Here is an 18,582-nt window from a genome sequence, read left to right as displayed (position 1 = left end):
ATGGGTGGGTAGACCGGGACTAGAAATCTCTAGGTCTGATATTAGAAAACCATGTGTATCCCTCTGAAACATAATTGCTGGTGGTTGAGATTGTGAATCAGCGCCCTCTCTTTCGTATTTGTTTAGATCTGACTGGCGCTCTATACTACTTGTAATAACAATGAGACCGTGAGAAATAACCCAAAACTTAATCTAGAACAGTACAATTGATCAATCACTTGAATGAAAATCGGTGACTTCTATTGTATAATGTTCTATTTATTACAGAATGTCCGGCTCTCAAGTCATCATGTGCACAAATGCCCCAATAAAACAGGTCATTGCTGGAATATCAATCAATATCATCCTCGCAGTATGAAGCTTCAACCATGACCTTGCTTCGCCCTTTACTTTCTCTGGAGGTCCATAGATGATTTTCTCAATTATTTTTGCAACCTATCCATTGCCCCGTCAGCTATCTTTTCGGCAATCCTTATCTACTCGGGCCCCGCCTCCGCAGACCCCCCATAATACCGAGTGTGTTTATACGTATAGTAATCATATGAAACGCCAACTAAAACTTACCGTAGGTCCAAACGCGTAATGCCCGAGGGTAAGTACTGTTCCCCATCCATACAAGGTCCTTGGAATACCAACGGCATTTTTCCACCCTAGAAAGCCCGTTGCAGCACTCAGCAGGCCAAAGCCTATCCATCCAGGCATTGTCTGGTACAAATAACTGTTCCAAAATGTTGAGATGGATTCTGGAGGCATGGCTGGCTGGAGAAGCGGGATTATGCTCCAATATTCGGTGAAGCAGAAGGTCACGGACGCGGTTGAGGAGAGGACAGGCACCAGCCGCAGGAGGCTTGTTGGTGGGACGGTGGTAGGTGATGACATTTTGGTTCAGAGCCAAAAGTATGGGCTGGGATTGTTTGCTATAGGTATAGGTAAAGAAAGGTACGCGAATTGAAGACTTAGGAGAAGGAATTCCCCAAGAAGCGGTGTATTTGAAGGTTGAAGGAAGTTGAGGTTCAACAGGGGATCTCGCATCACGTGACATAGGCCCCTCTCTTATCAGACGCGCTAAGACCTCGGCGCGACCGATAAGCGACTGATAAGGCGGCTAATCCGCGGGCGTTCCTGGAAAACTCTCGACCATCCGCCATCGCGACAAGACAGACGTCGAGTGAATCTCAGTCGCGCGTCTTTCTATTGTCCCCTTCCCATCCTATTGTCATTGTCTACAATGACAGCCAATCCAGGAACTCCCACATCCCACATTGCACTCTACATCTCGCTCTATTTCCTCTTCCTCCTTTGATTCTTTAATTCCTTGATTCCTTCTGCCTAAATCGCCAACATTCGGACACTGCGTCCAAAGACTCATCAACCTCGAGAGACTTTACCAGCAGTCATGGCTACTGCCGCAACAGCTCAGAGCGAGCCGTCTCTCAAGAGGCAGAGAATTGATCCAGCACCCACGGGAGAGCCGTCTCTCAAAAAGCAAAAGCTTGATTCAGCAATTGATCCGTCATTCGTATGAACCTCCCTGCGATATGCTTCCCTTGAGCCAATCCCCGAACTCATTCTAACGGGTCAACTTAGCAGGACCAGCCCACGGTAGAAGCCCCGGAAGCATCTATACTTACTCCCGGCGCCGTCGCAGACACGAGCTTTACCTTCACCCCCCCCAGTGTACGCCATTCCTCCTCCGATGCCACACAAGACTACATCCTCGACATTACCAAATACATCCCCGCAGGAAGCCTGCGAATCCAACGAAGCCAATGTGCTATCTCTTATGAGGTCTGGAAGTCCTGCGATTCCTGGGCCGCATTTGCTCACCCCCGCGATGTCTACAATACTCAGGGTGGAGAGTACTTGCTTAATAAGCTCCAAGAGCACTTGCTCAATTCACCAGTTCTACACCCATACAGAGGTCTTCTCAATTCGGGATGGATCCGCATGGAGTTCAAGTCGAAAGACCAGCACACTGGCCAAGTTCGAGTCTACCTCCTACCAGACGATGTGGGACGAGGCACAATTGATAGAGAGGTCACGTCTTTGCGCCGACCAATGCAGCAGCTGCTGACACAACTCGACATGTCAAAGTCCACATGGAAGGGAGAGTGGGATGAGAATACACCTATAGTACATGCTGATTCTTCTCTCGATGAAGAGGAGGGTGATAACGCCTCGCTCTTCCATATCTTCAACACTCTTCCATCGCCAAACCCAGATGCGGAGCTCGTCAATGACTACTACGCCAAAGATGCGATGTATAATATTCTTGACAGCAATATTCCAGGTTTGACTACCGAGCTATTTATGTACCAACGACGCTCAGCTGCAATGATGCTTCAACGCGAGGTACAGCCAGCCCAGCTTCTTGATCCGAGACTCCGACCAATGACCGACCAGAATGGTAGTAGCTTCTACTGTGACTTGGATGCCGGTTTTTGCGTGCGGGAGCCTCGCACTTATGAGTCTGCAAAGGGTGGCATTTGTGCCGAGACTATGGGTCTTGGAAAGACTTTGATTTGCTTAGCTCTCATTCTCGCGACCAGAGCGATGTCGTCTCAGATCCCAATCGAGTACTCAGTCGACACCATACCTGTTCGAAAAACTACAGGGTCCTTGCTAGATATGGCCGCTGCAGCCATTGGTCGAACTGGAACTCCTTGGCAGGATTACTTTGCTCGAAAGAAGGCAGAAGGCTATGAATTTTCTAAATGTCTTGACGCTATTCAGAGAGGAAAGGGCTATTACTTCATTCCGAGTCCCGTACGACGTCGAGAATCCCGCCACCCCGTCATTGTTCCACCCCGTAAAGTCTGGCTCACTACTGCAACCCTTGTGGTAGTTCCGGCTAATTTGGTCAAGCAATGGGTTTTTGAGATCAAGAAGCACACGGAAGGACTCAAGGTGCTTGTTATGGACAAGAATCAGGACCAACTCCCTCCAGCAGAGAAGTTGACCGAATATGATATTATTCTGTTCAGTAGACAGCGCTTTGATAAGGAAGCACAAGATGGGAGCGACAAACTTGGGCGACGTCTTACTAACACGTCGAAAGAGTGCCGTTGCCCATATATTGGAAGCACTAGGACTAGAGATTGTACTTGTTTCAGGGAGGAAGACGTGTATCGGTCACCTCTAAAGGATCTTCACTTCAAGCGATTGATCACCGACGAGGGTCACACATTTGGAAATACATCAAAAAGCTCAATCACGGAAGCTGCTACAGTTGTTCAGTTCCTACAGGTCTCAGCTCGCTGGATAGTATCTGGAACCCCTACTCAGGGACTTTATGGCGCGGAGGTCTGGATGGCTAACTCGGAAACCTCTTCGAACTGCAATTCTCCTGTCCGACCAAGCAACCCTAACAACCAATCCGGATTCGACTTGCAGAACAACCATACCGGAATTGTTCCAAACGTGGAAGACACAGAAAGCAACAATGAATTCTCCACGGAGCAGGAAAAGGCATTATACAAACAGGAACGCAAGGATCTCGAGAAGTTGGGCAACATTGCCACAATGTACTTGAAAGCTCGTCCATGGGCCAATAGCCCCGAGGACAATGATGTTGCAAATTGGTCACACCACATGATGCAGCCGCGCCATGGCTCGAAGAGCCGCGGTAATATGCATTGTTTGAGATCGACTTTGGAAGGCATGATCATTCGTCACAGACCAGAGGATGTTGAGAAAGATGTGGTCTTACCTCCTTTAAACCAGAGCATCGTATATCTCGATGGCTCCATTCAAGACAAGATGTCTTTGAACATGTTCTCGATGATGATCGTCTCCAATGCCGTTACTTCCGAGCGCAAGGACGCGGATTACTTGTTCCACCCCCGTCAGCGAGGAGCTTTGGATCTACTCGTGAAGAATCTACGCCAAGCTTCGTTCCACTGGTCTGGCTTTACTCTGGAAGATGTGAAAGTCACGACCGACATCGCAAAGGAATTCTTAAAGAATGGAAAAGTTCCTGTGAGCCCAGAGGATAAGACTCTGTTGGAGGAGGCTATTCAGGTTGGAGAAATGGTTCTTTTGAACAGGATCAGGAAGGCTACCAGCGAATGGCATGAAATGCCCATGTACATCCAGAACGAATGGCCGGAGGATCTTAGAGCTGCCTGGTCACTTGATGGTGATTCCGGAAACCCAACGTTGATGGGTGCCACGATGATCCATACATTGCAGAAAGCTGTCGGAGCTCGACTTTGTCAGGAAGATCCGATGGAAGGCCTCGTTGAAGCTGGAAGAACATCATTGAAAAGTGCATATCTGGCTGCAAACCCTAAGCCATACAACAGACCAGTTAGAAAGAGAAAGCGTGGCCAGGCTTCAACGAAGCCCCCAAAGAAGGCTGACCAGGGCCCGCCAGCCCTGGCCGGTGGTGTCACTGTTTCATCGGAGGATGGACCAAGTCCAAGGAAGCGAGCTCGAGCTTCATCACTTGGTGTCTCGAATCTTGGGTCTTCGCGCTTGACAGCGACGTCTGGTATGGATACGACCGAAGTTCTCTTTGCTTCTGATAGCTTGAGTGGGTCTCAAAACGATAATGAGAAGAAACAGGTTGATGCACAGCTCCAGCCTACCCTGAAACCAAAGCCCGCAATCAAGGGATTGGACAAGGCTGCAGTGGCTGGTACTCTTGATCCAGCTTCACCTCTGACTACTACATCCATCATTTCAACTTCTTCTGCAAAGCTATCGTATCTTATGGATCGCATTACCGCCCATCATCAAACTGAAAAGATATTAGTGTTTTACGAGTCAGAGAACGTGGCTTATTACATCGCCCAAGCTCTCGAGTGCCTTCACATCAAGCATCTCATCTATGCCAAGACTCTTCCTTCGGATCGCAAGTCTCAATACGTTGTTACCTTCAACCACACCGAGACCTTCCGTGTTCTTCTTATGGATATATCACAGGCCGCCTTTGGTCTCGACATGAGCTCTGCCTCGCGAGTCTACTTCGTCAATCCAGTTTTTTCTCCACAGGTGGAGGCGCAGGCTGTTAAGCGTGCACATCGTATCGGTCAGACAAAACCAGTGTTTGTTGAGACCCTCGTCTTGAATGGCAGTATTGAAGAAGTGATTTTAGAGCGTCGCAAGGATATGAGCAACGAAGAACATAACAAATGCAAAAATATCCTGGATGACGAGAAGATGTACGATTGGATTCGGAATGTGCGCTTTCTGCCACTCCCAACTGGCGAGATTCCTGGCCCGGAGCAAATGGCGAAGTTGGAGACGCCTGAACTTGTCTTAGGCAGAGTTGCTAGTTCAGTCACTGGTGCTGTTCACGATCCGGATGCTGACCTGCTGACCGAGATGCTGAGTCCAGAGGCAAAAGGGAAGAGGAAGGCAAAAGTAGCTTTCGGCGACGAGGAGGACACTCCGGGAACAAGTGCCGCTACCAAGCGCAGAAAGAGAACTCCAGCAGAAGGTCCCCCGATAGGCCCCAGGATGATGTCGACGCGAGAGGAATACGAGGCTTATTTGAATTCTCAGACAGAGGAATATTCTTATTCATCCTCTCCCATGGATGATGGAGAAGACGAAGAAGATGAGGACATTGATGATTTCGAGAGATACAACAAAGCTACAAAAAATCGACCTCAGCCTCAATATGGCGAGTATCCTGACATCAGCAAATTCGATGCCCCGCCTGCCGATAAACCAGCACCTCCACGCCCCCCTTCGTCTCAATCTACCCGAGGTTACTTCATGTCTTTACAAGACATGAGGAAACAATAAGATATCCTGGAGGATTTTTCGTGGCGCACGAAGTATTTGGGTGTATTTTGCATGTGGCTTACGAATCCAAGATGGCGCATAGGTAGATACCTGGATTGTTTTACCGGTTCTGATGATTAAGGAGGAGTATTCATGATGGCGTTTATTAAGGTTACATGCATTTAGGCGGACTTGAGATGCAATATGAACCTTGCAGGAACGCAATACCACAAGAGGCACGAGATGTACAATAGGACAGAAACGCATTAGGATTGTATGAGTAATAATAAAATACCATTGCCAAAAAGAAAGGCTCGTCTCTTTGGTCAGCACTGTCAATAATAAGTAAAGCGGCTCTTTCTCACCACTCAGCCTCAGACAGATAGAAGCCAGCATATCTTCCAATCCTTGAATAACCACTTACCCCTCCCAAAGATCCATCCACCATCATTCCTCTCTACTTCCTAAGCCTTATACTACATACAACATGATTTCTTTGAATCCTAGATTTACTTCCCTTTGCTGGGAAAAGGGTACGCACTATTTACTCTCTTATACAAAAGACAATATAAACAGAATGGAAATGGAAATAGAATAATGTCATCTTTCCAACATTCAAACTATATCACAAATTCCATATCGATAGATAATATAGATTCGGCTTTTTATGTTGGCAGACGGGAATCATGACTAGTCTGCATTAGCAACGGCCCCTGAACACGCTCATGTCTCGCTCTTAGTGTATAAGGTACCTAGTGTACCTTAAACCCTCTCATATTACATTATGTATATTTATCAGTACTAACAGCTAGCCATCTACCAATCCTGTATACCCTCCTCAGCCATGACATGCACCTCCCCGCGTGCCGCCGCCCTTACATTACTGATCTCCCACTCAAACTCCTTGAGTGCTCGGATTTCACTCCCCACGAACAGGCCACCGATCAATCCATCCAGGACGCCGAATCCTAGGCCCAAGGTGCTTAATAACATGAGTAGGAATGCGACGAAGTTTCGGGGGCTCCACCATACGGCTATGAGACAGCCGATGCTGATGATGAATGAGAGGAGGAAGTGGGAGAGTCGTAAGCGACGCTGTGTGCGCTCGCGGATGCGGTACTTGTGGATCATGGCGAGGATCTCGTCGTAGGTTTCGATGGGGAGGAAGGGGGGTTTGGTGTATTTGAGTTGTGAAGTAACGGATTGGTCAGGGGTGCGAAATTCTGATGTGGACGGGGATTGGAGGTAGATGCCGTTGCTTACTGCATCTTCTTTGACCTTGGACTCTGGTTCCGGCACTACGGATTTGGAATGGACGAGCGTGGCCTCGACGGAGAAATGGTCGCTGAGTGAACATTGCAGTTCTGGATGGCGGCTCAACATGCCGACTTTGGCAGACTTGACGACCCAGCCTCCAGCTTCGATGTTGGATGGATCGGCGGCCGTGCTGGCGAATATGTAGTCTAATCTCTTGGCTCTGGGGTCCTCTCGGTCAAGTGGTATTTCTATAGGTGGTTTATTTGGACCGAGTTTCTTTTGCTGGGACTTCTCCCAGCGCCACGTATTCAGTATGGTATCACAAGTCGCGCCGTTTTCATTGAGGTTGTATTCAGCCGTTGGGATTGGTCGTCCTCGAGCTTTTTCGACGGGGTCAACGGCCGAACCGATTGAGCAGTCGGGGTGTAGGAGCATCCAGACGTCGCGGACAGGGGCATGAGTGCTGATGAGTCGGTGGGCCAGGGAGAGGGGTATCATATTGAAATCACCAAGGCCGAGGACAAGGTGGCCGCGCTCTGCCGCTCCACGCATCAGTTTTGCAATTTCCCATGCCTGGGCGGTACGGTGACAGATGTACGAGTCGTTGGGTTCTCGCTCGTAGGGCGCGTGAAGCTGGCATGATTAGATTTGAAATATAGTTGAACGAAGGTTAAACTCACATGCGTTGTGAACACCTCCACTACGTCTTTCGCACCGGGGCCAAACCGTATTCTCGCACATGCAACCCCTTTTCCAACATACCAATCGCCTCTAAAGAAAGCAGTCGGTCTTCCATTCAGAGGATATCGAAACATCGAACTCTCTTCTATGGGCCATTTCGACAAGATCACTAGCCCACCACCAAATATACCACTGTGATAGAATTTCCCGTGTGGCAGGATATGTTTCGTTTGTTTGCGAATGCTTTGGTAGTCTTGCATGGTCCAACATTCTTGTAATCCAACAATTTGGGGCGCAGGATCTGCCTCCGCTATGCGCTTGCCAATCTCTGTGAGTCGTTCATTGCGATGCTTGGAGATAAACTTCAAGCCCCAGCAATTGAGGCTGATCACATTTATCTCCGTTGGCATTGATGTTCCCATGGTTCAAGGTTTAGGGGAGGAAATGAAAGAATGGGAGAAGGTTAGTAGGACGGGCAAATTGGTATCTTTAAAGAGAGGCATAAGACCATGGTCTTTGTATAGACCCAGGTCTGTCTTTGGCGGGTCTTCTATTTCGTCGTGTTATCTGATATTGGAGACGCGACCTGATTATTCGCGTCAAACCTTAATTAGACGCGCGGCTAATTTCCTGCCAGTCGCGTTCCTCAAAACTCGCGATATTGTTTCTTCAATGAGGGAGAACAGCAAATACAATGGCCGACTTCGACTCTGGAGCGAGTACCCCCGCGCTTGGGCATCGCTCCCCAAAGCGACGGCGAGTTTATGACGAGAGCGACGATTCCACGCCGAGATACAGGGATAGCTCCCCGGACGCACCCGCTGGACTTGACCACGGATCTTCGAACCTGAGCCCACGTCGAGACTCCGGCGCTCGTCGAAGATCAAGCTCTTCAGATGGCAGTATTGGCGAGCATGGTCGCGCATACCATGGCCATAATAGCAGCCGCTCCAGCAGTCCCGAGACACCTCGCTCGTCGCGCGACTCTCCTGTGCCTCCACCTGCCGCCCACAGGCCCCTCAAGCTGAACTACAAGCAGAAATTCATATTGAAGGGCCACAGGAAGGGTGTTTCACAAGTGCGCTTCTCACCAGATGGTCGCTGGATTGCGAGCAGTTCCGCGGATGGTACGATCAAGATCTGGGATGCGGTGACGGGGAAGCATATGCGGACGTTAGAGGGACATTTAGCTGGTATTTCAACGATTGCCTGGAGTCCGGATTCGAATACGATTGCTTCGGGGTCGGATGATAAGGCGATTAGATTGTGGCATAGAGCGACTGGGAAGCCGTATCCTGTACCGCTGTTGGGACACCATAATTATGTTTACTCGCTGGCTTTTTCGCCGAAGGGGAATATGCTGGTTAGTGGGAGCTATGACGAGGCTGTTTTCTTGTGGGATTTGAGGGCGAGGAAACAAATGAGGAGTTTGCCTGCGCATTCAGATCCTGTTGGTGGAGTTGACTTTATTCGAGATGGGACTTTGGTGTGCAGTTGTTCAACGGACGGCCTTATGTGCGTATCTTCTCTATTCCCAGTACATTCTCAAAAGCTAATCCTGGCTTTACAGTCGAGTCTGGGACACGGCAACAGGACAATGCCTCCGAACCATCGTCCACGAAGACAACGCCCCCGTAACCACGGTCAGATTCTCCCCAAATGGCCGCTACATCCTCGCCTTCACACTCGACTCCTGCATTCGTCTGTGGGACTATGTTTCTGGCACCTGCAAGAAAACCTATCAAGGACACGTCAACACGAAATACTCTATCGGCGGCGCGTTTGGAGTTGGAGGAACAGAAGGATTCATAGCGTCCGGTAGTGAGGATGGAGAGATCCTGTTCTGGGATGTGAGGAGCAAGGAGGTTTTGCAGAGGGCCAGAGGCCACGACGGTGTGGTGGTCTGGGTTGATACTTGTCCTGGCCGGTCTGGCACGCTGGTTAGCGGGGGTTTAGATGGGACGGTACGGATTTGGGTTAATGTCGAAGACGAAGACGTTGACAAAGTGAAGACTGAGCAGGAAAACGGTGTAGCCGCATTTGACCGGGATGACGGGGATGTTGATATGCATGAGGTGAAGGTGGAGAATGGCGCAAGTGATGATGATACCCCCGGAGACGAGATGAGCATCGACGGCCGACGAACACCAGAGCGAGAAGCTGAGCAACCGGTAAATGGTGGCCTGAACTTGGATGAGATGGAGGAATGAAGGTCGAGATCCAACATATGATGACTATGAGATCACATGATCCATACATTCACAAGCAGTACCATTAAATCCCAGGTGCCAGAGCATCCGGAGCTGGATCCCCCCCAACGACACATCCGCTGAGTTGAAGCTCGAGGGACCTCTGCACAGCAGACATTGCCTTCCTATCCAAGGCTGAGTCTGCAAGCCCTGCTGGGACCATGTGATCACAGCCTCGTTGCACATCTACACCTCCATGGCTGAGTTAGAACACAATGGGATCTTTCTCACCATATATTGCTTTGGACCACTCTACAGCACTGTCCACAAACTGTCCATAATTTAAAAGATTATGACATATGGCTTCAAAGCAATTGACTCTCCAAAGAATTAATGCTAGTGACATGCTTCACATGCTTCTGTCTTCAAATGATAACACTTTAAGAGCTGACACTTCTTCCTCATAAATGCAACTGCCAACTACCTATTATTCAAACCAATGATCAATAATCGTTCATAGTCCTCATATAGAACCTCCATGTGAAACCACCAGAAGACTTGATTTATTCCCGTTCCCCTCCCCGATGATGATACTCCTGTCATAAGCGAACCCCTGAGCGAGCCGATCGATTGATTGTTGAGTTGGCCCATCTTTGCTTCCACCCATATCTGAGGCTATTCCCAAATCCGCAATTCACAAACGGCTGATTCGATCTATTCACACACAAGTTAACGTTATAAACATCCTTGCATACTCCCGATACCACCTCTCTGGAAACCCCAGGGTCTTGACTCTGCTATATACTTCTGACCCCCTCCCCCTTTTTGTAGTCACGTGATGCTAATCCCATCTCCATCGAACGCCCCGGTCAACAGTCCCACGCTTGTCACGGATGCGATGTGCAACAAACTACCAAATGCCACGTAATGCTAATCTCACAGCCATTGAAAGCAACGTTCGCTGTTTTTTCCATGAGCGCTGATGCGATGTGCAACAAAATGAAAGGCCAAGCAGTGAGGTATCACGTGATGCTAATCCCGCTGCCCCCTTTTTTGTCCTTTTCGCTACATCTCACCCCTAAAACTCCTCAGCAGGTCATTCTTGCCACGGGTGAATATGGGAATAGGGATGGAAGCGTCATGTCAGAAAGAGGCGCTGATGTTAGGAGAGAAAGGTCTGTGGTTAGCTGGAGGTGCTGAAGAGAAGCGTCACGTTGAAATTCCTCAAGATGTCTTGGGGATTAGAAGCATGTGCCCGAAAAGTACAATTTGACTTTCACCTTCGCACTAAAATGGTCAGGCTGTAATACAATTCAGGGCTACCTAGGTAGAAAAGGAGGATACTTTCTTTTTTAATTTTTACTACCCCCTACCCCTATTTTTTTTCGGGACAGATCTATAGTAAATCTGCCAAGTTCATCGAGTTATCTAACTATCTACGCAGTCCGCATCAGAAACACCGACAAGAAGCAAGCTACACAAACACGCCTTCCTAACAAAAGCTCATTTTGAGGCCCATTTCATCCTCTAAACCACTCTTCAACGCCTGCACAGTATGCACAATCCTATCACAGCTGCCCCAACCCAAGCAGCACTCAAATAGTTTCCCATCCCCCATTATTAACATCCATCTCCAGCTTCCGAGAGATGACGCTTGGAATCCCGTGTGTTAGCCACTGATTCCTCAGCGCATCATAGCGCTTCTGATTCAAGAACAACTGCCTACTATGCCGCAATCCCGGGTCGACCTCACCGTACTTATCGATGTATGGAGCCACCACCCAGGACCCGGATTCGTAGTAGAGGTAGAAGACGCAGCATTTGCGGATGTTGATGTATAGACCGATATTCTTCTGACACCTATTTTACGGTGCGTTAGCAAGGTATAGCAAAGAGGAAAGGGATTTCAATGCTTACTTCAACATATGTTGTTGGGCGCCACCGATATGATGAGCGCGGCGGCCTCGGCGTGCAGGGCCTTCCTTCAAACAGCAAACACTCTGTCCGCAGAAAATTTCGCCACAAAACAAGCAGAGCATGGGATCTGATACGTCTTTGCCGGTAGTAGGACAGCGTCTCTTCATGGTTTCTTCCATCAAAGCGTCGTAGTTCTTGGGTAGCCCAACGAGCTCGAAGATGGCGGGATGGCTGATATTGATTTTGTCTCCGCTATCGTAATCTCGAGTATGTTTAATCCACCAATCCGCAAGCATAGAGATAGTCGATCCTGAATCAGGGCCAGGGATATGTGCACACATCTCATCAAATGACGGGAGGCGCAATGCTTCGGTTAGGCGTTCCAATTCGTTGGCATCAGGGATTGTAGAAATGTGATTTTGAAATGCGATCCCATAACGGACGTGGAGGAGGACGACGACCTTTCGAAGGAAAGCCAAAGCATATTTTTGCGCAACTTGACGACACGACTCTAACCCCCCCAGACCGGACTTGTTGGGAGATGGGTTGTGATCGCTTGCTATCTGGCCATCTGCATTCCACACCCCTGCACATAGCTCAGCAAATACCTGGAGTTCTTTAGGAGTCTCGTCGGGGTATTTTTGATCGAATATTTCCTCCCATGTCTCCAGATCTAGGTTGCGACCTATCTGTAGGACTACTTTGACTATCTCAGCTAGGTAGCAGAGGCGGACAAGATGCATGATCTCAATCTCGTCCACCGGTGCCAAACAGAGTGAGCATTCGGTGAGGAAGACAAAGATATCCTGAATCAGCAGTGGCTCAACCTCATAATTGAGACCTTTCCAGACGTCTGCACGGTAAGGTTCATTCATGAAGAGTTGATAGTATTGACGCTCGTAATCCTGGCAAAACTCCTTTGAGACTCTGTTATCCCCGGCAGATCTGATGCCGCCAATGGAAACGTAAGAAGCTGCAGTCTCGGCCAAGATTCGTAGGTGGGTAAGAGCTTGCTGGGGAATTGTCTCTAATAAGGTGCTACCGGCTGGTGCTGCAACTCCACGCTGTTGTATTTCTACAGCTGATATAGAGAAGCCAAGTGATTGAGCCAAGGTGTCACTACCACAGAAGTCGTTTGGGGAGATCTCGCTGACAACTCCAAGTGGGCCTGTTGGGTGGCTAGTAGGAAGCTCGTTCCTGATCATGGTATCCCTCAACCGGCGATAGATATCAACAAGTTCTTTCATGGGAGACCCGGAATTTGCCCCGTTATTGTTACTCGCAGAACTGGAACCATGACCAAGACTCTCGGGCCAGAGGGCATTGGCCACTGCAGGTACAGGAATTCCAAGACCTCCAGATTGAAATGGATTTGGTACGGCCGGCGAAACAGTGTTCCAAGCATCAATGAGCAGTTCGGACATCCTTGCGGCGAGGGGACCCGTCATCGACTCGTTATTATGTTGCATGAATACTGTCAAGCTTCGATTGGTGGCCCCAGAAGGTAGTTTGGCATCAATTTTATCATGCCTTATCCTAATATCACCCTCTCCAAATATGTTGGCGAACGGTTCCAACCACTCTTCAAAGGATGAACGCGTCTCCAGAGGCCCGGGGTATAACTCCTCCTTCGGTGGCCAGATAATTGGCAAAAAGGCGTTCCCCAACGCCTTACAAAGAGGACAAATGAACTCGTTCATGTCGAGGCGCTCAGGGTGGCGCCGCGCGAACTGGTGGTGATGTCGTCGATGCGATGCTTCGTAGTACACCTCGAAGCACTTGTAATGCATGATATGCCCACACCCAACGGATACAGGCCCAGGCCGTGTTGATTTAGACGGGAAGCCTTTGCCGATGTATTGACGTTCATCCACGATGTCGACGCCGCTAGATGTAACTTTATGGACTGGTTGTCGATTTTCCCCAGCAACACCAAATGGTCGAATACTGTCGGCAGACCGATCCAAGCTCAAAGGAGTCTTGACAACCTCTCGGACAAAATCTGGGTCTTTGAAGTCAGTTTGTCGCAATATGGTGCTTTTCGTCATCAATGCAAAAGTTCCATATAAGCGAGAATCCTTCCCAGTTTCTTCCTGACAGAGGATGCATTTCCCTGATGGGAACTGATAGTAAGTTTTGTGGTCTTCATCTTCAAGGTCGACGTTCTCATCTTCCATTTCATCTTCTCCCCAGTCGATGTCACCCTGGTTTTCAAGGAAATCCTTCTGTTGCTGTTGAAATTTCGCCATAACTCTGGCTTGTCGATCCAGTGCAGCTTTTTTCTTCCTTTCACGCTCCTCCTGCGTATTGCTACTTGCAGGTGATGCTGTAGATATTCTGTCAACAGGAACCCCTAACCGTGCAAAGGCAGTTTCGAAGGTTTGTGGGCGCTTTTGCTTCATCCTTTTCAGCACAAGAGCGATCTTCGGATGGCATGATTTGAACGCTTCCTTCTGAGACAGCATTTCTAGGACTGCGGCGATTGTCCTTGACCCGGGTGCATTGGGCATGAAATTGCTCCGAGCAGTGCTGGTAAGAGCGATATAGACGAACGATTGCAGAGATTCCTCAGACATTTCGTCTTCACCGATCTTGTCTTCAGCAACTGCAAGGAGAACCAGATGCAAGACCACATGCAGGAAAGTTTCGACTCTGGTGGCAGGGACGGTTGGTGTCAATTCCTCAGCCTTAAGGGGGTACAGGAGTGCATAGTAAATGATCTGGGCAAAGATCCCCGTCCTTGTGAAAGCGGAAAGGTCTGAGAATGCACCGGATTCAATCGGGCGAAGCTTGGGTTCAAACACTATATCAGAGGCGTTCCGACCTGTCTTCTTTGCCATCCACTGCTTGTAAGCATTTTCGGATTCCTCTCGCTGGTTCTTGCTGTAATGAGCAATGTAGGGATCGATATCTTCCAGGAAATGTTCCTTCAGCTCGAAAGTCCCAACATCATTTAGACCCTCCGGAGGCTTGAAAGTTGTCATCTCATCAAGGATATCCTGGCATTCCTCTTGGTCTTGGAACTTGTCGGGCAGCTTGCTGCAAATCTCCGAGAATGACAACGGCTTGAAGCAGAGAACATGAGTGATATCACGACGCATTGCAAGGACGTGGGGGCTTAATCCTTCTCCATTCGAGATTAGTGTAGTCCGGTCACTAATCAAAATGATTAGAAGATGGATCAGTTCTTCAGCAACCTCAAGGACCTGGCCATCTTCCAGCCCGTCTGACTTCTGTTCATAGATCCCCTTCATCCAATGCTCTAAGCCATAGCGATCGATCATAGAAACAAGCACACGAGCTGGTGAGCAGACAACCATGGCGGTTTGAAGCAGAAAGATGTCACGATGATGCGACACGTCTCGTTGTTGTACACCACGGTATGTGCCTTGCTGGTGGCGGAGGCTCATGCCATTACGCACCCACATGCCTGCCTTCATTTGTGCCAACCAGGCACATACACGCAATGGGTAGTCGAATACAGCCATCAAATGATCCTCCGGTGTGTAATCCTGGCTTGGCATGATTCGTTGTCCCATTGCCTTCGGCTTCTGCAGTAAATCTGCTGTCGTAAAGCTCAACAGTTGAATAAGCTGCTGGCGAGGCATGCTCTTCCCGCATTCAATGAGCCATGAAAGAGTATAATGAAGGGCATGATGAAAACTGATCGGCTGAGATTCTACTACGAATTTGACAACCAAATGTTGCAAGACGCTGTTTGACTTCTCAGTGGTATCGAACTCGTAGTCGCCGACCTTCTTGAACTTAATCTCATCCTTTATCTCTGCCTGGGTAAAGCGCTTTCTCTCGGTTCCAAGTGAGTTGAGTATGACTGCCTTTGCCGCAAGTCTGATAGCTCTGGAGACGTAAGTAAGGTCGTCGCCAGCGTCCAATTTGAAAGCCTCCGAGAAGTGCCTGCACAATCGATTGATTTCCCGGGTTATCAGCGATGCGCTGATCCAAGCATCTGTCTCATACTCAACATGCTCTCCAACGGCTCTGACATTCGGGCATATGCCTTGATGTAGCTTGACGAGATCCAAGAACTGCATCATGTATCTTTCTTCGGTGCGCAACTTCTCTTGGACGTGCGGCGAACTGAAGAGGTATCTCAGGTCCATGAAGAAATGATACATTCGACGATTTGTGACTGATCCAGAATCGAAAGCTAGAACAGCATTTGGAAAGACCTCATAAGGGTGCCCAACTTGCCGAGTAGTGAGGAAAGTGTATAGTATTGCCATCAAATTTGTCAGAAAGTTACCTCTCTCAACAATCTCGGCTGTGATGGAAGGTGTAGTCAACATTTGTAACGAAATGTTGATAATGGAATGATCTGGCTCCCGATCGGCAATAAGGTAAAGTTGTGCCAGGGTCGTGTAGAGACCAGCAAAGCGTAAGCCAAGGATGCGCTTGAACTGCGGAATCGTGACAACAGTTGATATGTATAGATCACGTAGATCAACTCGGACCCTCTTCCACATCCGCAGATCAAAAAGAATCATCCAATCAAGCCGCAAGCGCTGCCAGAGGTCCTCATGGATGGGAACCGAGTCTCTGTCAGTGAAAGCTTTTGGGGCTTCAAGCCAATATCGAGCAGGCTTTGGTGGTGCCTTTTCTCGTACAACGTTTCTTGGAGTTTTGGGAATATCCAAATTGGCTTTGGCATAGACATTATGTGAAATTAGCGGTTGCATTTCAGCAGTGTCGGAATCCGAAGGGGTAATATCTCGATCTCGTATTGGTCTCTGTGGTGGAGGAGGGGGTGGTGGTGGCGGCGGCCAGCCAGCCATAACAGCCTCCTCTACTTCGAGAGGATCCTCAGGTTCATTTTGAGTCATGTCGATATCGCCATCAGTGTCAGTCTCTGGCTGCATTACCCCCCGGAAATTACCCGCCCCTCTTGTTCCCACTAGGTCAGTATCAAAAGCTTCATCATCCTCCCCATCAGTAGACATGCCCCCATCATCTTCCATGACTTCTACCTCAACTTCGATATCAGGCCCTTCGTCGTCGTCATCATCAAGGTCTTGATCAAGATCAACAGTCGCAACAAGGGCCGCCTGCCGCAAGACCTCTTGTTGACGATGAATTAGCAAACGTCTGAAATCGTTTTGTTCATCCGTCTCGTGGTCATCAATGCCTTTCATTCCCACATCTCGATTACTTGCCTCGCTGCCAGTGCTCCAAGGCTTGAGCATCTCTTCACAGATAACCTGACGTAGGATGTCGTGGTCAGGACCGACACTACATTGAGCAATATCACCCAGCCATTCGATGATTGTCCCACACATCTGTTCTCTGAAAGTATCTCGCGCTGAGCGGATCGTGACCGTGACTTTGATTTGCTCGATCACCCTTGATACGTGAAGCAGTTCATCCACGTCGAAACTATATTTCACAATACTCCGACCGATATCATCCGTCTCGTGGGCTCGTCTCATACCCTCAGCCTTGGTGACTTTGCATGCTCTTGCAACCTGTTCACCGACCTCTATGACCGTATGCTTCTCGTCATTCCATAACAGCAAGGCAAATTCGCAAGGGTCCTCCACAATATCCCCATTATAGTACTGAGATCCGAGCCGTGACATCTTCTCGTCCTGTAGTATAGACTCCCTTGATTTCGGTAACCGTAGCTGCTCCGGGGAGCAGGAGATAACATCGCAGATGTAGTCAAACACCCTCCCAATCGTCATACGTATGCTCTCGGCCAGAGCCGGCGGTAGGGCTCTTGCTTTGCCCTTTTCCTTCCCTCTGGATTCATCATCGCGAGCTGTGTGTATCGAACAATTTACAGGGAGTCGCCAGGCCTCGGGATCTCCGCAATCACAGCAGCCGCTATTTCCCATCGACACACTGACGTATATCCTGTGTCCAGTATGGTCCGAGGAATTATAACACCGGCTGCAGAGGACACAGGTATCATCAACACTGCATGTCTTGCATCTGTATGTAGCTTCACCTGATTTGAAGATATGCCCACAAGCCTTGCCCCTCGCCGCCTCAGTGAAATCATCCTTGTCCACCCCAGCCTGGGCTTGTCTAAGCTTCCATGTTGCGTTAGCAGGCGGCCGAGCATTATCTGGGAAGAAGAGTCGCATGAAATCTTGACGTCCGCCAGCTAGAGACCAGAAGAGCGACTTTATAAGCTCGTTCGCCGCCTGTTCTGTGTATCGATTGTGGTGTACGCGGGGTAAGGTCTTAAGGAAGTCGCATAGCTGCAGTTCTTGCGTTGTCATTTGGTGCACCATATTGTTCTATGATTTTGTCTCCAGGAGACTGGCCTGCATGCCGTATTACTCGAAGCTGTCTGGCTCGAGGGTGTGTTCGTTGGTGGTGATGGACAATACTGTGAATGGCTTATCGCGAGAGAGGTGCATGGACGACGAAGTGAGATCGTAAAAATGAGCTTCCCAAGCGTCTAGCCCAATACTTGAGTATTCACTCAGGAAAACGTGTCACAGGTGAGACGATCGATGAAAAGTGGTGGCGATATGGGGGAGTGGTCAGTTGTGAGGCAACTTTTGATGTTGTCACACAATAAAGCTCGGTTCGTGAAAGAGAGAGATGGCTCCCCACCGGGACCTCTCGATCAGCCTGCACATCAACGCATATCACTCTACGTGTTAAAAGTAACGAAACCCCCATGCAGGCTAGGATGGGAGGTCCGGATCAGAAGCACACGCAATATTTCTGCATCGTTTGTTTCAATGACTTTCTTTTGTACACCAGCTATCAACGCTTTCTATCCCCCTTTCCCCATATCTATCGAATACAATAGCACTCCAAGTCTCTCGATTCC

At 49.0% G+C, this 18,582-nt stretch overlaps 4 protein-coding genes across 4 annotated transcripts; 2 read left to right on the top strand and 2 right to left on the bottom strand.

Moving 5' to 3' along the window:
• Window positions 1–736: 736 nt before the first annotated feature.
• On the top strand, window positions 737–5,754 carry M430DRAFT_51248 (hypothetical protein; the record flags this gene model as incomplete). The annotated part of the gene is made up of 5 exons (XM_024868199.1): window positions 737–923; window positions 1,745–3,037; window positions 3,122–4,509; window positions 4,585–5,404; window positions 5,444–5,754. The coding sequence occupies 5 exons, from the start codon at window positions 737–739 to the stop codon at window positions 5,752–5,754; spliced, it is 3,999 nt and encodes a 1,332-aa protein (XP_024720430.1).
• Window positions 5,755–6,391: 637 nt separating this feature from the next.
• On the bottom strand, window positions 6,392–8,210 carry M430DRAFT_59313 (hypothetical protein). Its single transcript, XM_024868789.1, has 2 exons — window positions 7,671–8,210; window positions 6,392–7,623 (listed from the first exon to the last, which is right to left on the bottom strand). The coding sequence occupies exons 1-2, from the start codon at window positions 8,091–8,093 to the stop codon at window positions 6,550–6,552; spliced, it is 1,497 nt and encodes a 498-aa protein (XP_024720429.1). The 5' UTR covers window positions 8,094–8,210; the 3' UTR covers window positions 6,392–6,549.
• Window positions 8,211–8,410: 200 nt separating this feature from the next.
• M430DRAFT_122723 (hypothetical protein) lies at window positions 8,411–10,362 on the top strand. The gene is made up of 2 exons (XM_024861855.1): window positions 8,411–9,186; window positions 9,242–10,362. Exons 1-2 carry the CDS (start codon window positions 8,837–8,839, stop codon window positions 9,879–9,881), a joined length of 990 nt encoding a protein of 329 aa, XP_024720428.1. The 5' UTR covers window positions 8,411–8,836; the 3' UTR covers window positions 9,882–10,362.
• An 832-nt stretch (window positions 10,363–11,194) lies between these two features.
• M430DRAFT_122720 (hypothetical protein) lies at window positions 11,195–18,295 on the bottom strand. The gene is made up of 2 exons (XM_024861854.1): window positions 11,778–18,295; window positions 11,195–11,720 (listed from the first exon to the last, which is right to left on the bottom strand). Exons 1-2 carry the CDS (start codon window positions 18,029–18,031, stop codon window positions 11,456–11,458), a joined length of 6,519 nt encoding a protein of 2,172 aa, XP_024720427.1. The 5' UTR covers window positions 18,032–18,295; the 3' UTR covers window positions 11,195–11,455.
• Window positions 18,296–18,582: the final 287 nt, after the last annotated feature.

Source organism: Amorphotheca resinae, assembly GCF_003019875.1.
Source record: "Amorphotheca resinae ATCC 22711 unplaced genomic scaffold M430scaffold_7, whole genome shotgun sequence".
Lineage (NCBI taxonomy): Eukaryota > Fungi > Ascomycota > Leotiomycetes > Helotiales > Amorphothecaceae > Amorphotheca > Amorphotheca resinae.
Note: the sequence above shows the minus strand (reverse complement) of the source record. Positions and strands in the feature narration are given on the sequence as shown.

What these genes read in the sequence shown, in the direction of transcription:
- M430DRAFT_59313 (XM_024868789.1), bottom strand. Translation starts at nt 8,093, where the DNA reads ATGGGAACATCAATGCCAACGGAGATAAATGTGATCAGCCTCAATTGC. An exon ending in TGGAGGTGTTCACAACGCAT is followed by an intron (nt 7,624 to 7,670) that starts GTGAGTTTAACC and finishes TAATCATGCCAG; the next exon opens with CTTCACGCGCCCTACGAGCG.
- M430DRAFT_122723 (XM_024861855.1), top strand. Translation starts at nt 8,837, where the DNA reads ATGCGGACGTTAGAGGGACATTTAGCTGGTATTTCAACGATTGCCTGG. An exon ending in TGTTCAACGGACGGCCTTAT is followed by an intron (nt 9,187 to 9,241) that starts GTGCGTATCTTC and finishes CTGGCTTTACAG; the next exon opens with TCGAGTCTGGGACACGGCAA.
- M430DRAFT_122720 (XM_024861854.1), bottom strand. Translation starts at nt 18,031, where the DNA reads ATGGTGCACCAAATGACAACGCAAGAACTGCAGCTATGCGACTTCCTT. An exon ending in GCCCAACAACATATGTTGAA is followed by an intron (nt 11,721 to 11,777) that starts GTAAGCATTGAA and finishes ACCGTAAAATAG; the next exon opens with GTGTCAGAAGAATATCGGTC.